This window comes from Notothenia rossii (assembly GCF_949606895.1).
Source record: "Notothenia rossii genome assembly, chromosome: 4".
In the NCBI taxonomy this organism is placed as follows: domain Eukaryota; kingdom Metazoa; phylum Chordata; class Actinopteri; order Perciformes; family Nototheniidae; genus Notothenia; species Notothenia rossii.
Window position 1 is genome coordinate 88001789 of NC_136902.1, and position 16810 is coordinate 88018598.

At 40.4% G+C, this 16810-nt stretch overlaps 2 protein-coding genes across 5 annotated transcripts in view; one reads left to right on the top strand and one right to left on the bottom strand.

Annotated features, from left to right (window-relative positions):
• agfg1a (ArfGAP with FG repeats 1a) overlaps positions 1-13589 on the top strand; it is a 33512-nt gene extending 19923 nt beyond the window's left edge. Inside the window, exons 6-13 of one of the 4 annotated variants that reach the window (XM_079677889.1) lie at positions 213-332; positions 3497-3568; positions 6590-6761; positions 7295-7377; positions 7907-8017; positions 9367-9519; positions 10675-10769; positions 11990-13589. In XM_079677889.1, the coding sequence (XP_079534015.1) occupies positions 213-332; positions 3497-3568; positions 6590-6761; positions 7295-7377; positions 7907-8017; positions 9367-9519; positions 10675-10769; positions 11990-12049 (866 nt within the window). In that variant the 3' untranslated portion in view covers positions 12050-13589. The remainder of the gene's footprint in view (positions 1-212; positions 333-3496; positions 3569-6589; positions 6762-7294; positions 7378-7906; positions 8018-9366; positions 9520-10674; positions 10770-11989) is intronic. The other 3 variants (XM_079677890.1, XM_079677891.1, XM_079677892.1) reach the window with 3 other exon arrangements.
• On the bottom strand, positions 12621-14314 carry LOC307037120 (thiamine transporter 1-like). The gene is made up of 2 exons (XM_079677893.1): positions 14096-14314; positions 12621-14004 (listed from the first exon to the last, which is right to left on the bottom strand). Exons 1-2 carry the CDS (start codon positions 14179-14181, stop codon positions 13812-13814), a joined length of 279 nt encoding a protein of 92 aa, XP_079534019.1. The 5' UTR covers positions 14182-14314; the 3' UTR covers positions 12621-13811.
• Between the last annotated feature and the right edge of the window lie 2496 nt (positions 14315-16810).

The window sequence follows — 16810 nt, forward strand, 5'->3', positions numbered from 1 at the left end:
TCCCGCCTCTTAAGCCGCATTTCATTGTCATGTGACACCACTCTATGAATTATCTTTCACATCAGCACTTAGTCCATTATATTTGCAGTCTGTCATCCATGCCATTTGTCATCACATGTATAAATCCATTCTGTCATCCATTGTTTTCCTCTCATTGTGTTTTTTGTTTTTGTTCATCTGTGTGTCTCAACCTCATCCTGACTCCACCTCAGCTGCACAGAGTGCCAACGCAAATGCAAACTTTGCAAATTTTGATGCATTCGGGAGCACCTCTGGGTCCTCAGGTGGCTTCCCCTCAGCACCTCAAGCCCAATTCCAACCCTCAAATACAGGTAGAGCAAGCTCCCTTCACCGGACACATTGCACACATCCAAACCACTCTTACACTAAGACATTTGCTTGTGTTATGAAACGCATGCATGTATTTGAGAATATAGATTTAGGCTCAACACAAGGCCATGTTTTCTGTCATTTCGTGTCATGTTTCCATTTGTGTTTTACTTGTTGTGATGCATACCATCGGCTCCCCTAACCTTTCCATACTCTGTGCTGTTCATTCATCTGGTGTCACACTCACATGTTAAAGTGTTCTGAGCACTCCACTGCAGACAGATTAGAAGCATTTGCTCCAAGCACCACTTTTAGCATATCACTATTTTGACCTACTTTAAAAAAAGAAAAAAAAGCTGCATTTTACATTTGATACACGCTAGGTTATTTCTGGTTACTCATTTGTGTGAAATGTCAACAACAAAACTATTTGTATGAGGCAAGAATCTGTTGTTCTCCAGAGTTTTGAACTACTACCCTTTAAGACTGAATGTTGGACAATCAGACAAACATATTACAGGAGCAATTTGGAGTGAAGTGTCTCAGGGACACAACGACATGCTGACTGCAGTGGGGTTTGAACGTGTGACCCCCTGATCCGAACACCAACGCACTAACCCACTGTGCCACACACCTCCATATCATTAATATGCAAACACATTTCTCTTTTGATAGAAAGATAAGAGGAATTTATTTGCCATAGTAGGTGCATTGATAGACATCAAAACTAGACATAAGTGAACCCTCATCACACCACAGACTGGATTCCTTATCAGATACACTCATTAGGAATAACATTAGAAGGATATTGGACCTGAACACCAGGGTTTTACTGTTGTAATAGTACTGGCCACACTGCTTATGTTCCTATAGGATTTCATAAATACATATTAGGGGCTTAACATAAGTGCAAATATTTGCAGCTCCACTGTGTCACCAGTTAAAGAGGCCGATTGAGCTTTTTGGGGTTTTCCCGTTCCTTGTGTGTTTTATACGTTTGTCTGCATGTAAATAGTATGCAAAGGCTACAATTCCAAAATTCCCTCTCCCACACACTCCTATTTAAACTGCTTGTCTTCTGAAGCTGGCATTTGTATTCTGTGGTTTAAAAAAAATACCAGACTGCAAACTGTTGTCCACCTTTTCCCTGTGTGTGTCATTCGGGTCCTTATTTGCCTCCAAGCCATTCTCATTTAAAGTCAATATTTGCTCAGCAGTCACTAGCTCTTTACATGAACCTCCTATGTCACATACTCTATCAATACTAAAACAGTGACTGTCATACACAAACACACAGCCTCCTCGCCTCCTCTGTTACATGTAGTATGCTACAGCGCCCTCTGCTGGAGATAAACATGAATAACTCTTGAGTTGAGCTGCAGTGGTTTTAGGACGCCTCACTGTGGCACAGTGACGCGTCCTAAAACCTGGAAGTAAACTCCTTCCGGTTCCTTCGACAAAAACGCTGTCACTACCTGATCTGCAGCTCTGCCCGATCTGCAGTGCGCATGTGCGAGATGGTCCGCCATATTGGACAACTCCGGACGGCAACTCAAGTAGGACAACATTGACACAGTGGCTTTTGGCAAAGCTCAAAAATAAAACAAGAGAGATGAGTTATTGTTATGACAACGTGACTTCACTATTATTTAACAACTCTTTTAAGTTAAATTCATTTCTCACTTATTCTGAAAATCTACTTAACCCCAAATAAAAGAACCCAATAAAAAGAGTTGTTAAATAATAGTGAAGTCACGTTGTAATAACAATAACTCATCTCTCTCCAGTTTTCCTTTTGAGCTTTGCCAAAAGCCACTGTGTCAATGTTGTCCTACTTGGGTTGCCGTCCGGAGTTGTCCAATATGGCGGACCATCTCGCACATGCGCACTGCAGATCGGGCAGAGCTGCAGATCAGGTAGTGAGACCCGATCTGCATCCCTGCCCTATCTGCAGTGTGCATTTGCGAGATGGTCCGCCATATTGGACAACTCCATACGGCAACTCTAATAGGACATTTGACGTCTAGACGGCTGCCCGATTTGCATCGTGCATGCGCGAGTCATGAACGTCTGAAATATCTACAAAAATCTTTTATTTTATTTTATTTGAAATAAAATGAGGGACATTCACAGTTAATTTAATATAAATTATGAATGCCACACATATTGCATACATTCACAGTCAATATTTCTTCAGTATGTATGATAGCTGTCCAACAGAAGTTAAATCCATTTCTCACTTATTCTGACAATGTTTAACCCAATAAACTGACCCGAAAATAGCTGTAAATAAGGTCTGTGGTTGAGACACATTTAAGAGACGGGTTACGTTTTGTTCAGCCAGATAATCTCCACATGTCTACCATACTTTCATAATTTTCGAATCATAAATCTAGTCGCCAGAAGCAAAATGCTAACGTTATGCTTTAAAGGAACTACAGCAGGGTCGCTGCTTCGACGTCACGCCAACTTAAGATCCATATTGAAAACTACAGATTCTAAATGGTACAAGTTGAAGCGTTTGTTTGAACAGTCTGCAGGAGGCAGGAGGCAGGTTCTTGCTTTCAAGCAGAACAGGGCAAACACACTTAGAGGAGTGTTAACGTGTTCGGCGTAATGACGTACAACGGCCTCGACAACTTCTGTAGTCCTATTCAGCCACTTGGTAACAACCATCGTTTTTCAGACACGTCAACTCTTCAGAAATCACCAGTGGGGTCACAGCTGATGGATTTAATGTCGTAGAACAAAACGTGATCCGTCTCTTCAATGTGTTTCAACCAAAGACCTTATTTCCAGATATTTTCCTAAATCCTATGGAGAACTCCATTTGCTTTTTAGTCGAAGGAACCAGAAGTGGTGAAATGCTAACTTACTCCCGGGTTTTAGGACGTGTCACTGTGGCACTCTATTGCTTGATGGATAAAAGCTTCCCTCTCCATCTCTTGGCTTTGTAAGATAATCCCTTTCTCACTTACACTCACTCACTGAGCGATCTGGCCTAAGCTGTTCATACTATCATGTGTTTGTTTGTCACCCTCTGCGTCAGATTTGCTTTGACTTCATGCTTTCTAATCTTTTAGTTGACGTCTTTTTATTTTTGTTTCTCCGCCCCGTCTTGCTCATTGCCCCATTTCTCCCCCCCTCTTATCATTTGGGCTGCCAGCGTTCACTGTGCTCTCATCCAGTCGCAGTTTGGGCGAGTTTGCCCCCGCCCTGCCTCTCCAGGTTGCACACAGTAAGTCTCTCTCTCTCTCTCTCTGGGCTTGACCTCTTAACAGCTTTCACCCTTTTTCCAACATCTAATGTGTAAACACTCTGATCCTCCTCTCCTCCGGCTGTGATGTGTCTCCGCATGTGGCTCTTTTTGTGTTTGTAACCATGGTGTCCGCGGGGTCTTAAAAAGTATTAAAAGTTGATAAATCAATTTAGAGAAATTAAGGCTATTAAAAAGTATTAAACGGCATTTTCCAAGATATCACATTTTGTAGTTTGTTTTCAATAAGTATATAAATGGTCCAAAGAGGTTGTATTCTACAGTCTGCCTGAATGTAATCATTGCGTAGGTGTGTAGTGTGATTCTGTTTAGTTAACAGCAGTAATTAAAGTTTCAAAGTCTCAAATGCTACAACTCCTGTCACAAACTAGATGAATGTGAAGTATTTAGTTAAAGGAGGATGAAAGCGTAATTAAGTATTAACTATTGGAGTGACTTTGATGGTTATTGGACTCAGGATTCATTCATTTGATTCTCGCTGTGTGAAGAAATTAAAGGACGGCGCAAGTGGAAACAATCCACAAAGGGATCAAACTGTTTAAAACACATGCTCAAAGTAAGCCGGGTTTTGCCGATGTGTTTACGTGGATTCAAAAGTCGTAAATAATCTACAAAATGGAGGAGACCTGATCTGATCGGAGCAACTGTGATAAATAATCCAACTGAAACCGGCATGGACAATGTTTTAGAAATGCGCTTATCCAGAAAAGCCCGGTTTGGACACTTTACGGGCAGAAGAAACATTTCTATTAAAGAAAGAATTATACATTTCTGTCTTTTTATGCCTTTAATAGCTACTAACTTGAATTGTTATTAAAATTAATTAATCAATTACTTTTTATATTTTATTGTAATGTAGAGACAAGGCTTTTAGTGACAATCATGTATTCCGTTACAATTATATGTAAAAAAAATAAGTCTAAATATGATATTTGGCCTCAAATCATCTGAGGCCTGCGCGCCCCCCAGGTTGGGAACAAGTGCACTAGATAATGAAAGCAACTCCTCCACAACTTGACCCTCCATGCAGCTTCTTCTCCCCCTCTCCACCCTATTAGGAGCGTTCACACAAAGTACTTTTCCCACAAAGGTTCCTGAGAACTACGATTTAGTTGCGTTCACACCAAAAAGTAGAGAGAGAACCTTTTTTACCCCCTTTTCGTGGGAGACAAAGGTTCCTATTTCTGATTGGCTGGGCGGATTGCTAACCACGCCCCGTCAAACTCCCAAAAGCTTTTGTGAAGCCGCCATTTTATTATCCTCTCATTGCATTATTAGCATTAGCCCCGTGGAGAAACGCAGAGAGAATAACTTATGACAACACAATAAAACATGGGAGCGGTGGAGATGAGGAGGTGTCGGCGTTCTGGCCGTTTACTCGGAAGGCTGAAGCCAGTCCCCAACTCCGGGGACTTCGGGTGGCAGTATACGCCGTGAAGTTGTTTGCGGCCTCCCAGTAAACCCAAAGCAGAAGAAGAAGTGACGTCAGCGGCTTCATTTGCCTAATCCACCCTCAGGAACTAATTTCTGGTGTGAACGCGATCTGCACTTAGTTCATGAGAACTAAAGAGTTCTCAGGAACCTTTGTGGAAAAAGTACTTGGTGTGAACGCGCCTAATGATGCCCTTACTCCAGAGAAAAAACCTTCGAGGCCCCCCTTTATGACTTTTTAATCTCTCTCATGCAGGTAGCGCCTCAGGTGGACTAGCAAATGCCAGTTTTGCACATTTTGACAACTTCCCAAAATCGTGTAGCGCTGACTTTGGATCCTTCAGTTCTCCCTCCCAGAAGCTGTACAGCAGGGCTATTCAATTGGCGGCCCGGGGTGATATTTACTGGCCCTTTGAGTATATTGTTAAAAAGTAATCAAATTATTTTTTTTAAAGATTTGTTTTTGGGCCAGAGTGCCTTTCAGAGAGGTTATTAAAAATGTCATTGAGAGATAGAGCTTGAGATAAGACATTGGCGGAACACTTCGGCAGGCTCGGGTTTCGAACCCACCTACTAGCTACTGTAGTGACAACTCCTGTCATTGGTTGCATCTCTGCGTGAATGATTTAAATAATTCCACCTCAATGAAATGAAATGATGTTGATGGTTAAATTAGCTTCACATGTCGGCCTACTGAGTTCTGAACTTGCCATTTAGATCTATAAAGGTCTTGGGGCGATGTTGTTTGATTTAATTAAACACAATATATGCACTCCACTATGCTGTTAGTATTTACTGTATCTGAAGCTCTTAATATGATTGCTCATATTTCAAGCCATCTTGTTCCCGGCCCCTTGCTTTGGATCATTTTCATCAACCGGCCCCATTCCAAACTAATTGAATAGCCCTGCTGTACCGAGTACTAGCCTCCCTGCCGATAAATACGCAGTCCTGGCTGACCTGGATAACGTGTTAAGCTCTGCCAAAACAAAGCAAGGTATCCCTCTCCTGCCTCGCCTGTTTATAGACCTAGTGTAGGGACAGATGTTACCCAAAAAGAGAAGTAGTCTCAACAAATGTGCATAGATTTAAGTCCCTTTTGATTCTTCTTCCAACTGCAGGGAGAGACCTAGATTCTATCACAAAGAGGCAGATTTAGGTTTTCTAGCAAACGCCTACTTCTGTATCACTTACATTTAGGCTAATCCAAGGCTTGGATGTGTTTTGAGATGCCTTTCAAAAGTGGATCAGTGCTGCTGAACCTCAACCAGCCTATATAGAGACAACAAGCCACTGCACACGGTGGAAACGCCTCCCTGTTTTACATATTTCTTCCATTTCATCTCTGAAATGTACTGGGCTGGAGCTCAATGCTGTATTTCTTTGCTATCCATTCTAATGATGATCATTTATTTCCCATTATCTTGAATAGATTCAATATGGCCGCTATCTCCGGACCTTTCTTTTTGTGTCTTTTACAATTAGGATTGAGCTCCTATATTAGCCAATGTGACGGGGATTGATCCGGGCTGTCTTGTGTTTCTCTTGCAGGAGCCGGTCTTGCTGCTGGGGGGGGCTCGGCAGGAGTAGGGGGTCCGCCTCAGAGGCAGCCAGGAGTCCCGGCAGGGTGCGACCGCTACGCTGCTCTGGCTGAGCTGGACACTGTGTTCGGACCCTCAGTCCCTCCCACCAGTGTTTACAACCCCACCAGCACCTCTCAAGGGTGAGACCACACACACACACACACACAGACACACACACACACACACACACACACACACACACACACGCGCATATATACATACAGTAAACACATACTGTATATACACAAAAAACTGAGCATATATAAAAACTTTCCCTGTAATATGATAGTTTAAGAGAATTAGATTTTTTCCATAAGTTACAGCTACAATAAAACACACACACACACACACACACACACACACACACACACACACACACTTTCTGCAGTACGTCCCCTGCTAGAGGGGGACCAAAAATAATAACCTACTACTAAATTGACCCATTTTTCATACTTATTTTGGGATTCACTAGAACATAAAGTGTTTGTTGATTGTTCTAAAACAATGTGTAAAATAACATTAACACCATCTGGCAATTCTCACTATCAAAGTTGCTTTAATCCAAAACAACTTCCTCATCCTATAAACACACGGGGACCACAGTCTAATCAAACCGTTGTCTCCGGTATTTCTTTTGCTGCTTTCGTTATAAACTAATATTTGTGTTCCTCAGCCGGAGTGTGTTTGGCACAGAGAGTGGGATGTCCGCAGCGCAAGCACAGCAGGCCCTGCCTGGCATGGCTCAAGGATTTGGAGGTGAGGGAACCTTCTGTTTTCTGATGGTTTGTGACTACCGGTACTGTTCTCCAAATAAACAATCTGTGATCATTCAGAAAGTGAATCGGGAAACAAGAGGAAATCCCAGCAGTGTAATATCAGTCATTACAGCTACACTCAGTGGGTGGGAATCGGCAGTTGACAAATTCTGTTCCCTTTTGGTATTAGATTTTGTGATGCCAAAGACGAGATGAAGAATTAAAGCTTTTTTTATTCATATAAGATCAATATTTACAGATAAGGTGCAAGGCTTGAAGCATAAATGGATAGGGTGCATAAAGGCATATAAGTTAAATACAGTCTTAATCAATATTAAATACAGAAGTCAAAAGGGGGCATTACATTTTTTTTGCTGATGCTTTTATCCAAAGCAACTTACCTCAATACCTTGGAGCAAAGAATATCTGTCCTGTGAATCATTGCTTTGGTTTTACCATGGTAACGAGCAATTCACTGTTCTGTATAATCCTCTGTACATGTTTGGTGACCTCATACCTCTCTCCAACAGCTCAGTCAACCAATCCGTTTGTAGCGGCCCCGGCAGCCCCTCCCACAAACCCCTTCCAGAGCAACGGCAGGACGGCCCACATGACGGCAGCCGCCGCCGCTGCAGCAGCAGGTGTGTTGTGGTGCAATGCTACAGAATCACAATCTAATGTATGCATCAATATTGTAGATTAAAATCATTTTAGCACAGAGGCAACCGATCAGGGAAACATTAGAAAACGTTAATATAGAAAAGTGCTGAAAAGTAATTCTGCCCGCTGTGAAAATGGGCATCTGCCGTTAAGTGGTGTGTGTCAGAGATGTGAAAGTTACAGCACAGTTTCAGTTTTCTGTCTGATTGCTCCCGGCATGCCGCACAGGCCTTATGGGGGTAATTCATGGGCAGGGTTACCCCCCCACCTTTGGTAGGTTCACTTGTGCTCACTGCTTCCCCTTCTGCTCGCCTGTGCCTTGCTGTTGCAGTGCTTTCTTCTTCCTTCAGCATATCTATCAGGAACATGTTGACAGTCAGAATAAGGGTGTGACGAAACACTAGGTAACTAGTTGCTATTAGGATGCTCAAATCTGAGTGTCGAATGAATTCTGCTACTTGGATCTTTAAAAAAAAATAACAAAACGGGAAAATTATGAATTGAAGTCAATGGAGAGAGAAAGATTATCTTTCCATCCCGTTTGAATTGTGCCACGAATTACACATATGATGTTTGTTAATTTAAAAGATAATTTTGCAAGTCAAAAATATAAAAAATGTGTCGTAAAACTGTGAAGTAACACTTTTATTTTGTGTGAAACCGCTCAATGAACTACATCCCCCATCTCGCACCACACACCAAGACGGCCGTCACGTTGGCACATTTCACTTCTTTCTTTCAGAATGAGGCGGAAAGTATTAAAAGAGGTGAAAATCACTCCAAGTCTGGGCATGTTGAGAGCTGTACATACACACAAGGGGAGTTAGTCGGTTCCGTAAGAGCCAGCATGCGGGACCGGGACTCTGGGATTTGTAGTCTTTCTAGTTGCGTAGTTTTCAAATTCAACAGTTTTACGACAAACTGACTTTTTTGAAATGGAAATTATTTTTTTAAATTAACAAACATCATATGTGTAATTCGTGGCACAATTCAAACGGGATCCAAAGATAATCTTTCTCTCTCCATTGACTTCAATACATAATTTTTCCGAAATAAGGTCCCAAGGGGCGGAGGTAGATGGGCGGGACTTCGCCTCTCTATCTGTAATCACTATTTGTTCATTCTCACTCATTTAAATTTACTAAATGAGTCAAAGAAACATATGAGTGCTTTGCTTCCTAACAAACTGTCATAACACATTCATTTTTACATTTTATAATGTCTTATGTGTGGGTGTGCTTTAAAATGCTGTCGTCATTGTTTTTAAATACAATTATTTCTACTGTTATTTAGTGTATGCCTGTTGACTGACTGTCCTGCTTTGTTGCAGCATCTTTCGGCACAGGCTCCATGAGTATGCCCGCTGGATTTGGGAATGTGGCAGCCTTCAACCTCCCCACCAGCTTCAGTGGAACGTTCCAGCAGCCGTTCCCTGGGCAGGCCCCCTTCCCTCAGCCCCCGGCGTACCCCCAGCAACCCAACGGTGTGTGTTACTGTGTGCATCATGTAGATATAGACGTATCTGTAATAACAACTACACTGAGTTTCAAGCTTGCAAGGGCTTCTGACATAATTGCACCTACATCGATTTAAAATGCCACCATTCGATTAGGTTTGTTTACTTGAACATGAGTAAAGGATTCCCAGAGTCAAAACCAAACATGAAGAAGCAGCGTTCTGCTATTATGCTCCAAATATCTGAAGCATAATAACTACCAGAAAATCTCAGAGACTTTTCTTTTTGCTGCTGCCTTTTATTTAACCAAATAACTATCATCTCACACTCCACTAAACTACTATTCTTGGATTTTTTTTTACCCATCTTATTCTATTTGAACTTATTTGATTTGTTTTCTCTTGGCTCTTAAATGACTGTTTTAAATAAAATGTTATGTGTATCTTTAAATGTTTTTTTTAACACTAGAACCGCCAGGGGTCGCTATATACCTAAAACCTCCAACGGGTAAAATGTACCCGCTATTAGAATGCATTGATTTTCAAGGTACAATGTTCTTTTATTTATAATACTAGAATATCAATAGAATCTGTGGACTCTCAGCTTGCATATGATATTAGTTTATGCAGATAGCATGAAGTATAAAAGATCGCTACAGTGAGTTATATCTATCTATTTCTCTATCTATCTGTATCTCTCTCTAGATATCTCTCTATCTATCTATAACTATCTCTATCTATCTATAACTATCTAACTATCTATCTCTCTCTCTCTATCTATCTATCTATCACTATCTCTCTATCTATCAATCTATAAGGAACCGCAGTAAACAACATGCGTTGCTATAGCAACCCGTTATGTTTTCGAGCAAGATCAATAGCGTGAAAATCACTGCATTTTCTCTAAGGTAAATATTACCCGGTGGCGCTGATAGGTATAAATCACAATTTGTTTGCAATTTCTTCAATCTGACTTCATATTGACACTTTTTAACAACAGAGGGTGCTACATAATACACTTTCAGGAAAAGTCACGGACTGGGAGACTTTAATATTTTGTTGAAAAAAAGTTACATACAATCAAGAAACAGCTGCAGGTCAAATGTACCTGTTGGCGGTTCTAGTGTTAAAGCATTGCCCTGTTGTTGAAATGTTCCCTAATGATAACGTACCTGTGTTTCAGGCGGAGGATTTGCAGCCTTCGGCCAGGCCAAGCCCGTTGGCACTCCATTCGGACAAACAATGTCCGGACCTATGATCTCCAGCAACCCCTTCCTGGTTAGTCAAATATCTTTATTTCTTGTAGAAACAATTTAGTTATAATACTCCTACAGTAGAATGAAGGGCTTCTGTCACATTAGCATTGGCTGTTGTTGGTGTAGATTAGGCTGTTACCCCATTACCATAGATTTGAGTTATATTAAAAAGACCAATTGATTGCAAAAAACTAGAGCTGTGAAATGAACTCTGCAAATCAATCTCTATGGTTGTAATAATATGTAAAGAGTGCACAGACGTCACTGCAGTAATATTGCCGACACATCCCTTATATGCCTATCAGAGTTTCCGCTAGGATCTTTTCTTGCCGGTCAAATGTCCGGAAAGAATTTATTTTACCTGACAAATTTGAAACTTACCGATCATGTTTCAATAATAACAATAAGAATTGTGTAGCAGAGTTTCCGTTGGCAGGTAATTACCGGACTATGACCGGATATGCTGATGTTTAAAACTCGGTTAAGGGATTTTTCTATTGCTTCAGTTTATTATCGTAACAGATCGCAAAGTTCAGATTCATTTTTCAATAGATGATGCGCTTCCACAAACATAATTATTACATTCAAATGAACTACTTATAGTACTTATCTCTCTCCCTCCCTCCCTCTCTCTCCTGATAGCTGGTCAGTTGGTCAGTTTCTCATGCAGCTCTGTCAGTGGGCGGGGCTTCAGTTGATCATGATCAGACTCAGCAGCTGATCTGATCATCTGTTATACTTCACTCGCGTTTATGTCCATATCGATCAGATCCAGCTCTCCTGATCGGCCTTTATAGAGAGCACCGATCAAACTATTAAGAGTGAATATCGGCCGATTATTACCGGACATTTTGACCGGCAGGTTTTCAGAATTTACCGTTTTTTAATACATTTTACTAGCTAAAAAAACGGTAATTACCGACTAACGGAAACCCTGATGCCTATGCAAGTAAATAGTATGTTATATCGTTTAATTTAAACCAATAAATGCTTTACTCAAGTTCCACTATAAAGTCATTTTTAAAAACCTATAGGAAGCACTTTTCCAAGCAAATATTGTTTTTAATTGTTCTGACGGTCAGCATATCTAATGCTTTCAATTTACATCAATTAAAAGCCCTAGAAGAAGCACTACTGGTTGGAATATATACTCTTTGATTGTGGATTTATGTTTACTCTCAAAACTAGAAGTTATTAGTTACTCCTTCTGATTGTGTGTTTGTGTGTCCTTTGACCTTTCAGGGTGCGGCTCCGTCTGCTCAGTATCCAGCAGGAGGCTCTTCAACGAACCCCTTCTTATAGCGACCCCTCCGCTCCGCTCCACTACAGGGTCAACAACTGGCGCGCTTGCACCTATTGCACCGTTTGTTTCACAAGTAGCTTTAAACACAATGTTTGTAAGGATTTGTATTTTCTATCGCAGTTTGTCACAAGGGATATGACAGAGCATCATGCTGACACTGTCCATGGCTACAAAACAAAGTGATGGTGTGTGTGTGCAGAGGGAGAGGACGGTCCCCCCCTTCTCTATTTAACCTGTGAACTGGCCTGGCCTCGACTGAAACAAAATGTATAATCAAACTGGCTGAAAACTAAGTTATTGTAACAGTATATCCCATTCGTTATGCTGCAACTTTGTACATAATTCATTTTTCTTTTAGCGCTTTTGTGCATATCAGTATTTGTATCTAACACACAAGATTTGTTCAGACAGATCTGTTGCTTCTTGGTAAGTTAATGGGTCCCGCCACTTACTGTATTTGTGAAGAACCGACTGTTTAATTGTGTGGGTTCCTTTTTTAGGTAAACTGTTGGCTACGGTGGCCGAGAGGTGCCAACGTGCTTCAGCGGACCAACACATTTCCATTAGGGGAAACGCACTGCAACCATGTGCCAAAACACATGTTAAGAAGAAATATCTTTTCGAACTTGTTGAAACATGCACAGGGTTTGCTAAAAAAACGCTGCATAAACAAAATGCTGCAAGGAGCTCAAAACTCATCGGAAACCAGGGGACACTAAAAAGTGACGCACACAGCCGGAGAGATTGTTGACGTTCGTTCGGGGATTATAAAGTTGGCATACTGTCAGTGTTGACAGTTTACTCTGTTTCATAATTGTTAGTGTTTTGTCATATATTCAAAATAAGTTAATAAGATTGACTTCATTGATCCCAATCCAGGAGATGGTTTCGTCACAGCAACATAATGTGAAAATAAAAAAAGAGGAGAAGCTAAACAAACATACACATAAAATCTAAATATCAAATAAAACTAAACTAAAAAGTCAAATAGACACATATTGACAGTGAAAGATGTATATCTGTAAATGACTAAGTTAGCTACGTTAGCTAGCTAGCTTACAGCAAATCTGCATGTGTTGTCAAGTTGGCGAGAGGTTTTGGCACATTTGTGTTTTTTGGAAACTGCAGCTTGCTTCCTCTAATGGAAATGTGTTGGGTCGGTGTAACGCGTTTGCACCTGTCGGCCACCGTAGTTATCCCATGAAAAAAAAAAAAAAAACCTATTCTGTTTGCGAGAGATAAAGAAGCATCTGTGTTGTCAGGGACGGGCGGGGGTCTCATTTCTCTGCCTCTTCCCCTCCTGCTGACAGAGGGTCACAAAGCTTGTGGTATACTGTCGAGAATGGCTGCTGGGCTGAAAACCACTTGCATTAGGGTATTAGAGAATTTTAAGTTAATGTGTAAATATATACAGTATATATATATATATTAAAATGAATTTTAAATAAGAAGAAATGACCAAACCATTCATTTATATTGATGTATGGAGAATCGTGTACATTTGTTTTGTATATAGATATATAAAAAAAAAGATTTATATTCATGGTGTTGCAGTCAGTAATTTGAAGCTTTTAACTCTGCAAAGTCAAAACCCATGTATTCAGAATTAGTGTTCGTCACAGTCCGGAGGGTCATTTCTGACGGCAGCAGTGGGCTCTTTGTCGCTTCTCCAAATGGTGAACAGTCCCCGAAGTGAGAAAAGGACAGCGATGAGTGAGAAGTAGCTGGCGTATATGGTGAACTGCAACAAGAAACAGACCATCACTTCCTCTGCAGAAGACCTGAGTGACATTTCCTGATCTGCCTCCTCACCTGAGGAATGATGCCCAGGCCCAGCCCTCTGCTGTCCACCACCACAGAGGTGATGATGGTCTGCAGAGCGAACGCTCCAAAGTTAATCGCTCCAAACACCAGAGCATACCTCTCCATCGTCAGGTCGGCTGCAATCTGGTACCTAAAAGAGAAGGACTGTTTACTTAAATGCACGATTTCCTGTTCTGCCTGCAATAATAAACACGTCTCCCTTTTGATAAGACACCTCTTACATGGCTATTGTTATCAGCAGCATGTACAGGCACTTGAATACGATGTATCCGGCGTAGCAGACCCAGATGTTTCTGATGAAGGTCATGAGGAAGAGTGCTGCTGCTCCGAGTCCAGAGAAACCCCCGAGAGCCAGCTCCCCCCACTGATCCCACCTCACCTCCGTGAAGCCGATACCGTACGCTGTGGCTGCTCCTGCAAAACACACCCATCTGGTTTTATAGTAGAGATGACCATTTGAAAATGGGTTTGATATATATATATCTATATATCTATATATATATATATCTATAGATATAGAGCACTAAAGCCCTTTTTGTAATCAATGACATACTTTGAATATGGTATAATAGAATAATTTAAATATTTGTAGCTTTTTTATCTTAGTATTAGAATTACTGGTAATTTACTTTTTTATTTTATTTTTAGGTGAGAGCAAAACATACTTTTTGCTGAACCACATTGTTTTTACAGCTTAGAAATTCAGACTTTTACACACAAAAATATGAACTGCATGAAATATTTGTTTTAATGTAGATTAAACTCCAATATTATATTTAATTACGCAAGACAATGAGTGAGTTGACATCAAATTATGTCATAAGCAAAACTTGTTCATCAATAATTTCATAGTTCTATGTATCAAACATGAATATTTCTGCTTTCCTGCAATGGGCTACTTTTACTCTTACTACTTCAACTACGTCTTCCTGGTCATACTTTAACTTAAGTACCATTATCAATTATGGATCTTCACATATGGACATGTGATTTGATTTAAGTAAAGGATCTGCATATTTTCCACTGGATGTTGCTCACCTAACAGGTTGGACACTGCCTCCATTGTAGATGCTGTCATTTTGAGAAGGCTGCACATGCTCCCACAGAACCTGCAATTTACATTACTCGGATCTCTTAAGCCCCACCGACCCGATTGATTCTATACGGTCAGGAAGAGATGTCACATGTCAAAATCGAGCAAGGGGGGCCAGAGATAAGGAAAATCCACCCAAATGGCCCCGGAAGAGGTTTTCTTTGCTAAATCTGTCTAGGTCAAATATCACTTCTTTTGCATCAATCTTGATACAGGGTACTTATCGGTTGTACTTTGGATTCCTAAAGCTTTTAGTCTACTAACCCATCATCCAAGGTTAGTTATCAGCTGCTTGTGTGACAGTCAGACAGTGAATACTTTAGAGAGGCCGCTCTAAAGTATTAGCTAAACCGGAGCTATTACGGGAGAATAAACTCCAGTGGACGAGCAGCACTGCAGCGGTCGGTACATGCCGCTGAAACACATTAATAAACAATGAACCACGGCACTCTGGAGAAAAGTATAAGCTTGGAGAAGTCGTTATTTTATTTAATCTGATTTCGTATGATTAAAAGCAACACGATCATCGACCCGACACAGTGCGCCGTTGGGGAGCAAATCAGCGATGTAAACGGTGACGTCATGACGCAGCAGCGGCAGCACCAGTCGCGCTCTGGGTGCTGTGAACAAAGCGGGAGCAGAAAAGGGAAATCGGAGCTGAACCAGAAAAGCTCTAGCACGGAGCTAGAGCGGGGAAAGCGCTGGTGTGAAAGCCGCATCAGAGAGATCAGGGTCTGTAGAACTTGCTTCAGAGAGCAGACCACAGGTTTCTAACTGTTAGTTGTTTCTCAGGCTCTGCCCCGGTGGCGTCTATCGTTATTCCAACCCAGTTTAGATTTAACCACTCCCACTTCCGCATTACGCAAGAACGTAGTTTTAGCGTCATAGACTTCATCTTCTGCAGTTATAGCGGTCGGGGTGTAAAGCAGGATATTGAATAGTTGTTTTTTGTCTTTCCAAAGGATTTGTTGACTGAAAGTAAACGATCCAGAGTCCTGAGATTGTATTACTGGTGTTTTATCATCTCAGCTGGTGTAAGTGCAGAATATGTGTAGCCTACTTCATTTATCTGACAGCATTATTTAATGATACTATTATATATATATATATATATATATATATATATATATATATATATATATATATATATATATATATATATATATATATAAACACACATTTATTCATTTATAAACATATATATATATAAACACACACTTATATGTACTCACACATGTATTTATTCATTTATACACACACAGCATTATTTAATGATACTATCTTATATATATACACATTTATTCATTTATAAACATATATATATAAACACACTTATATGTACTCACACGTGTATTTATTCATTTATACACACAGATGTATTCATTCATTTATACACACACACTCACATATATACACTTTATATTAATTAATTTGTACACACACACATACATATATATATATATAACAAAACAACACAATATAATAAAAACAGTTGCAATAATAACATAATATGGTATGATCAATTCTACCCTTTTGTTTTTGCTCCCATATTTCAATTAAAAGATATTTTTCAAAATCAATATTGGTGGGGGCTCTTTTGAAAAAGATGATGAGAAGCTAAACTATCTATTAATTATGTCAATTACAGGGAGTGTGACTGTTGAAATAGGGTGTTAGTGGTCACCAACTGTAGATCACCAACACTGGTTTATTTTTTATTGACAGGCAAATCAACGTTGTCGCAGCAAAAGTCCCAAGATAGTTCCTGGTGCAATAAAATGTTCCCTTGCAGTGTTTTACTATTATGTCTGATGTTTCTCTATTAATATTGCTGCTGCATTAA

What these genes read in the sequence shown, in the direction of transcription:
- LOC307037120 (XM_079677893.1), bottom strand. Translation starts at nt 14,181, where the DNA reads ATGACCTTCATCAGAAACATCTGGGTCTGCTACGCCGGATACATCGTA. An exon ending in CTGCTGATAACAATAGCCAT is followed by an intron (nt 14,005 to 14,095) that starts GTAAGAGGTGTC and finishes CTTCTCTTTTAG; the next exon opens with GTACCAGATTGCAGCCGACC.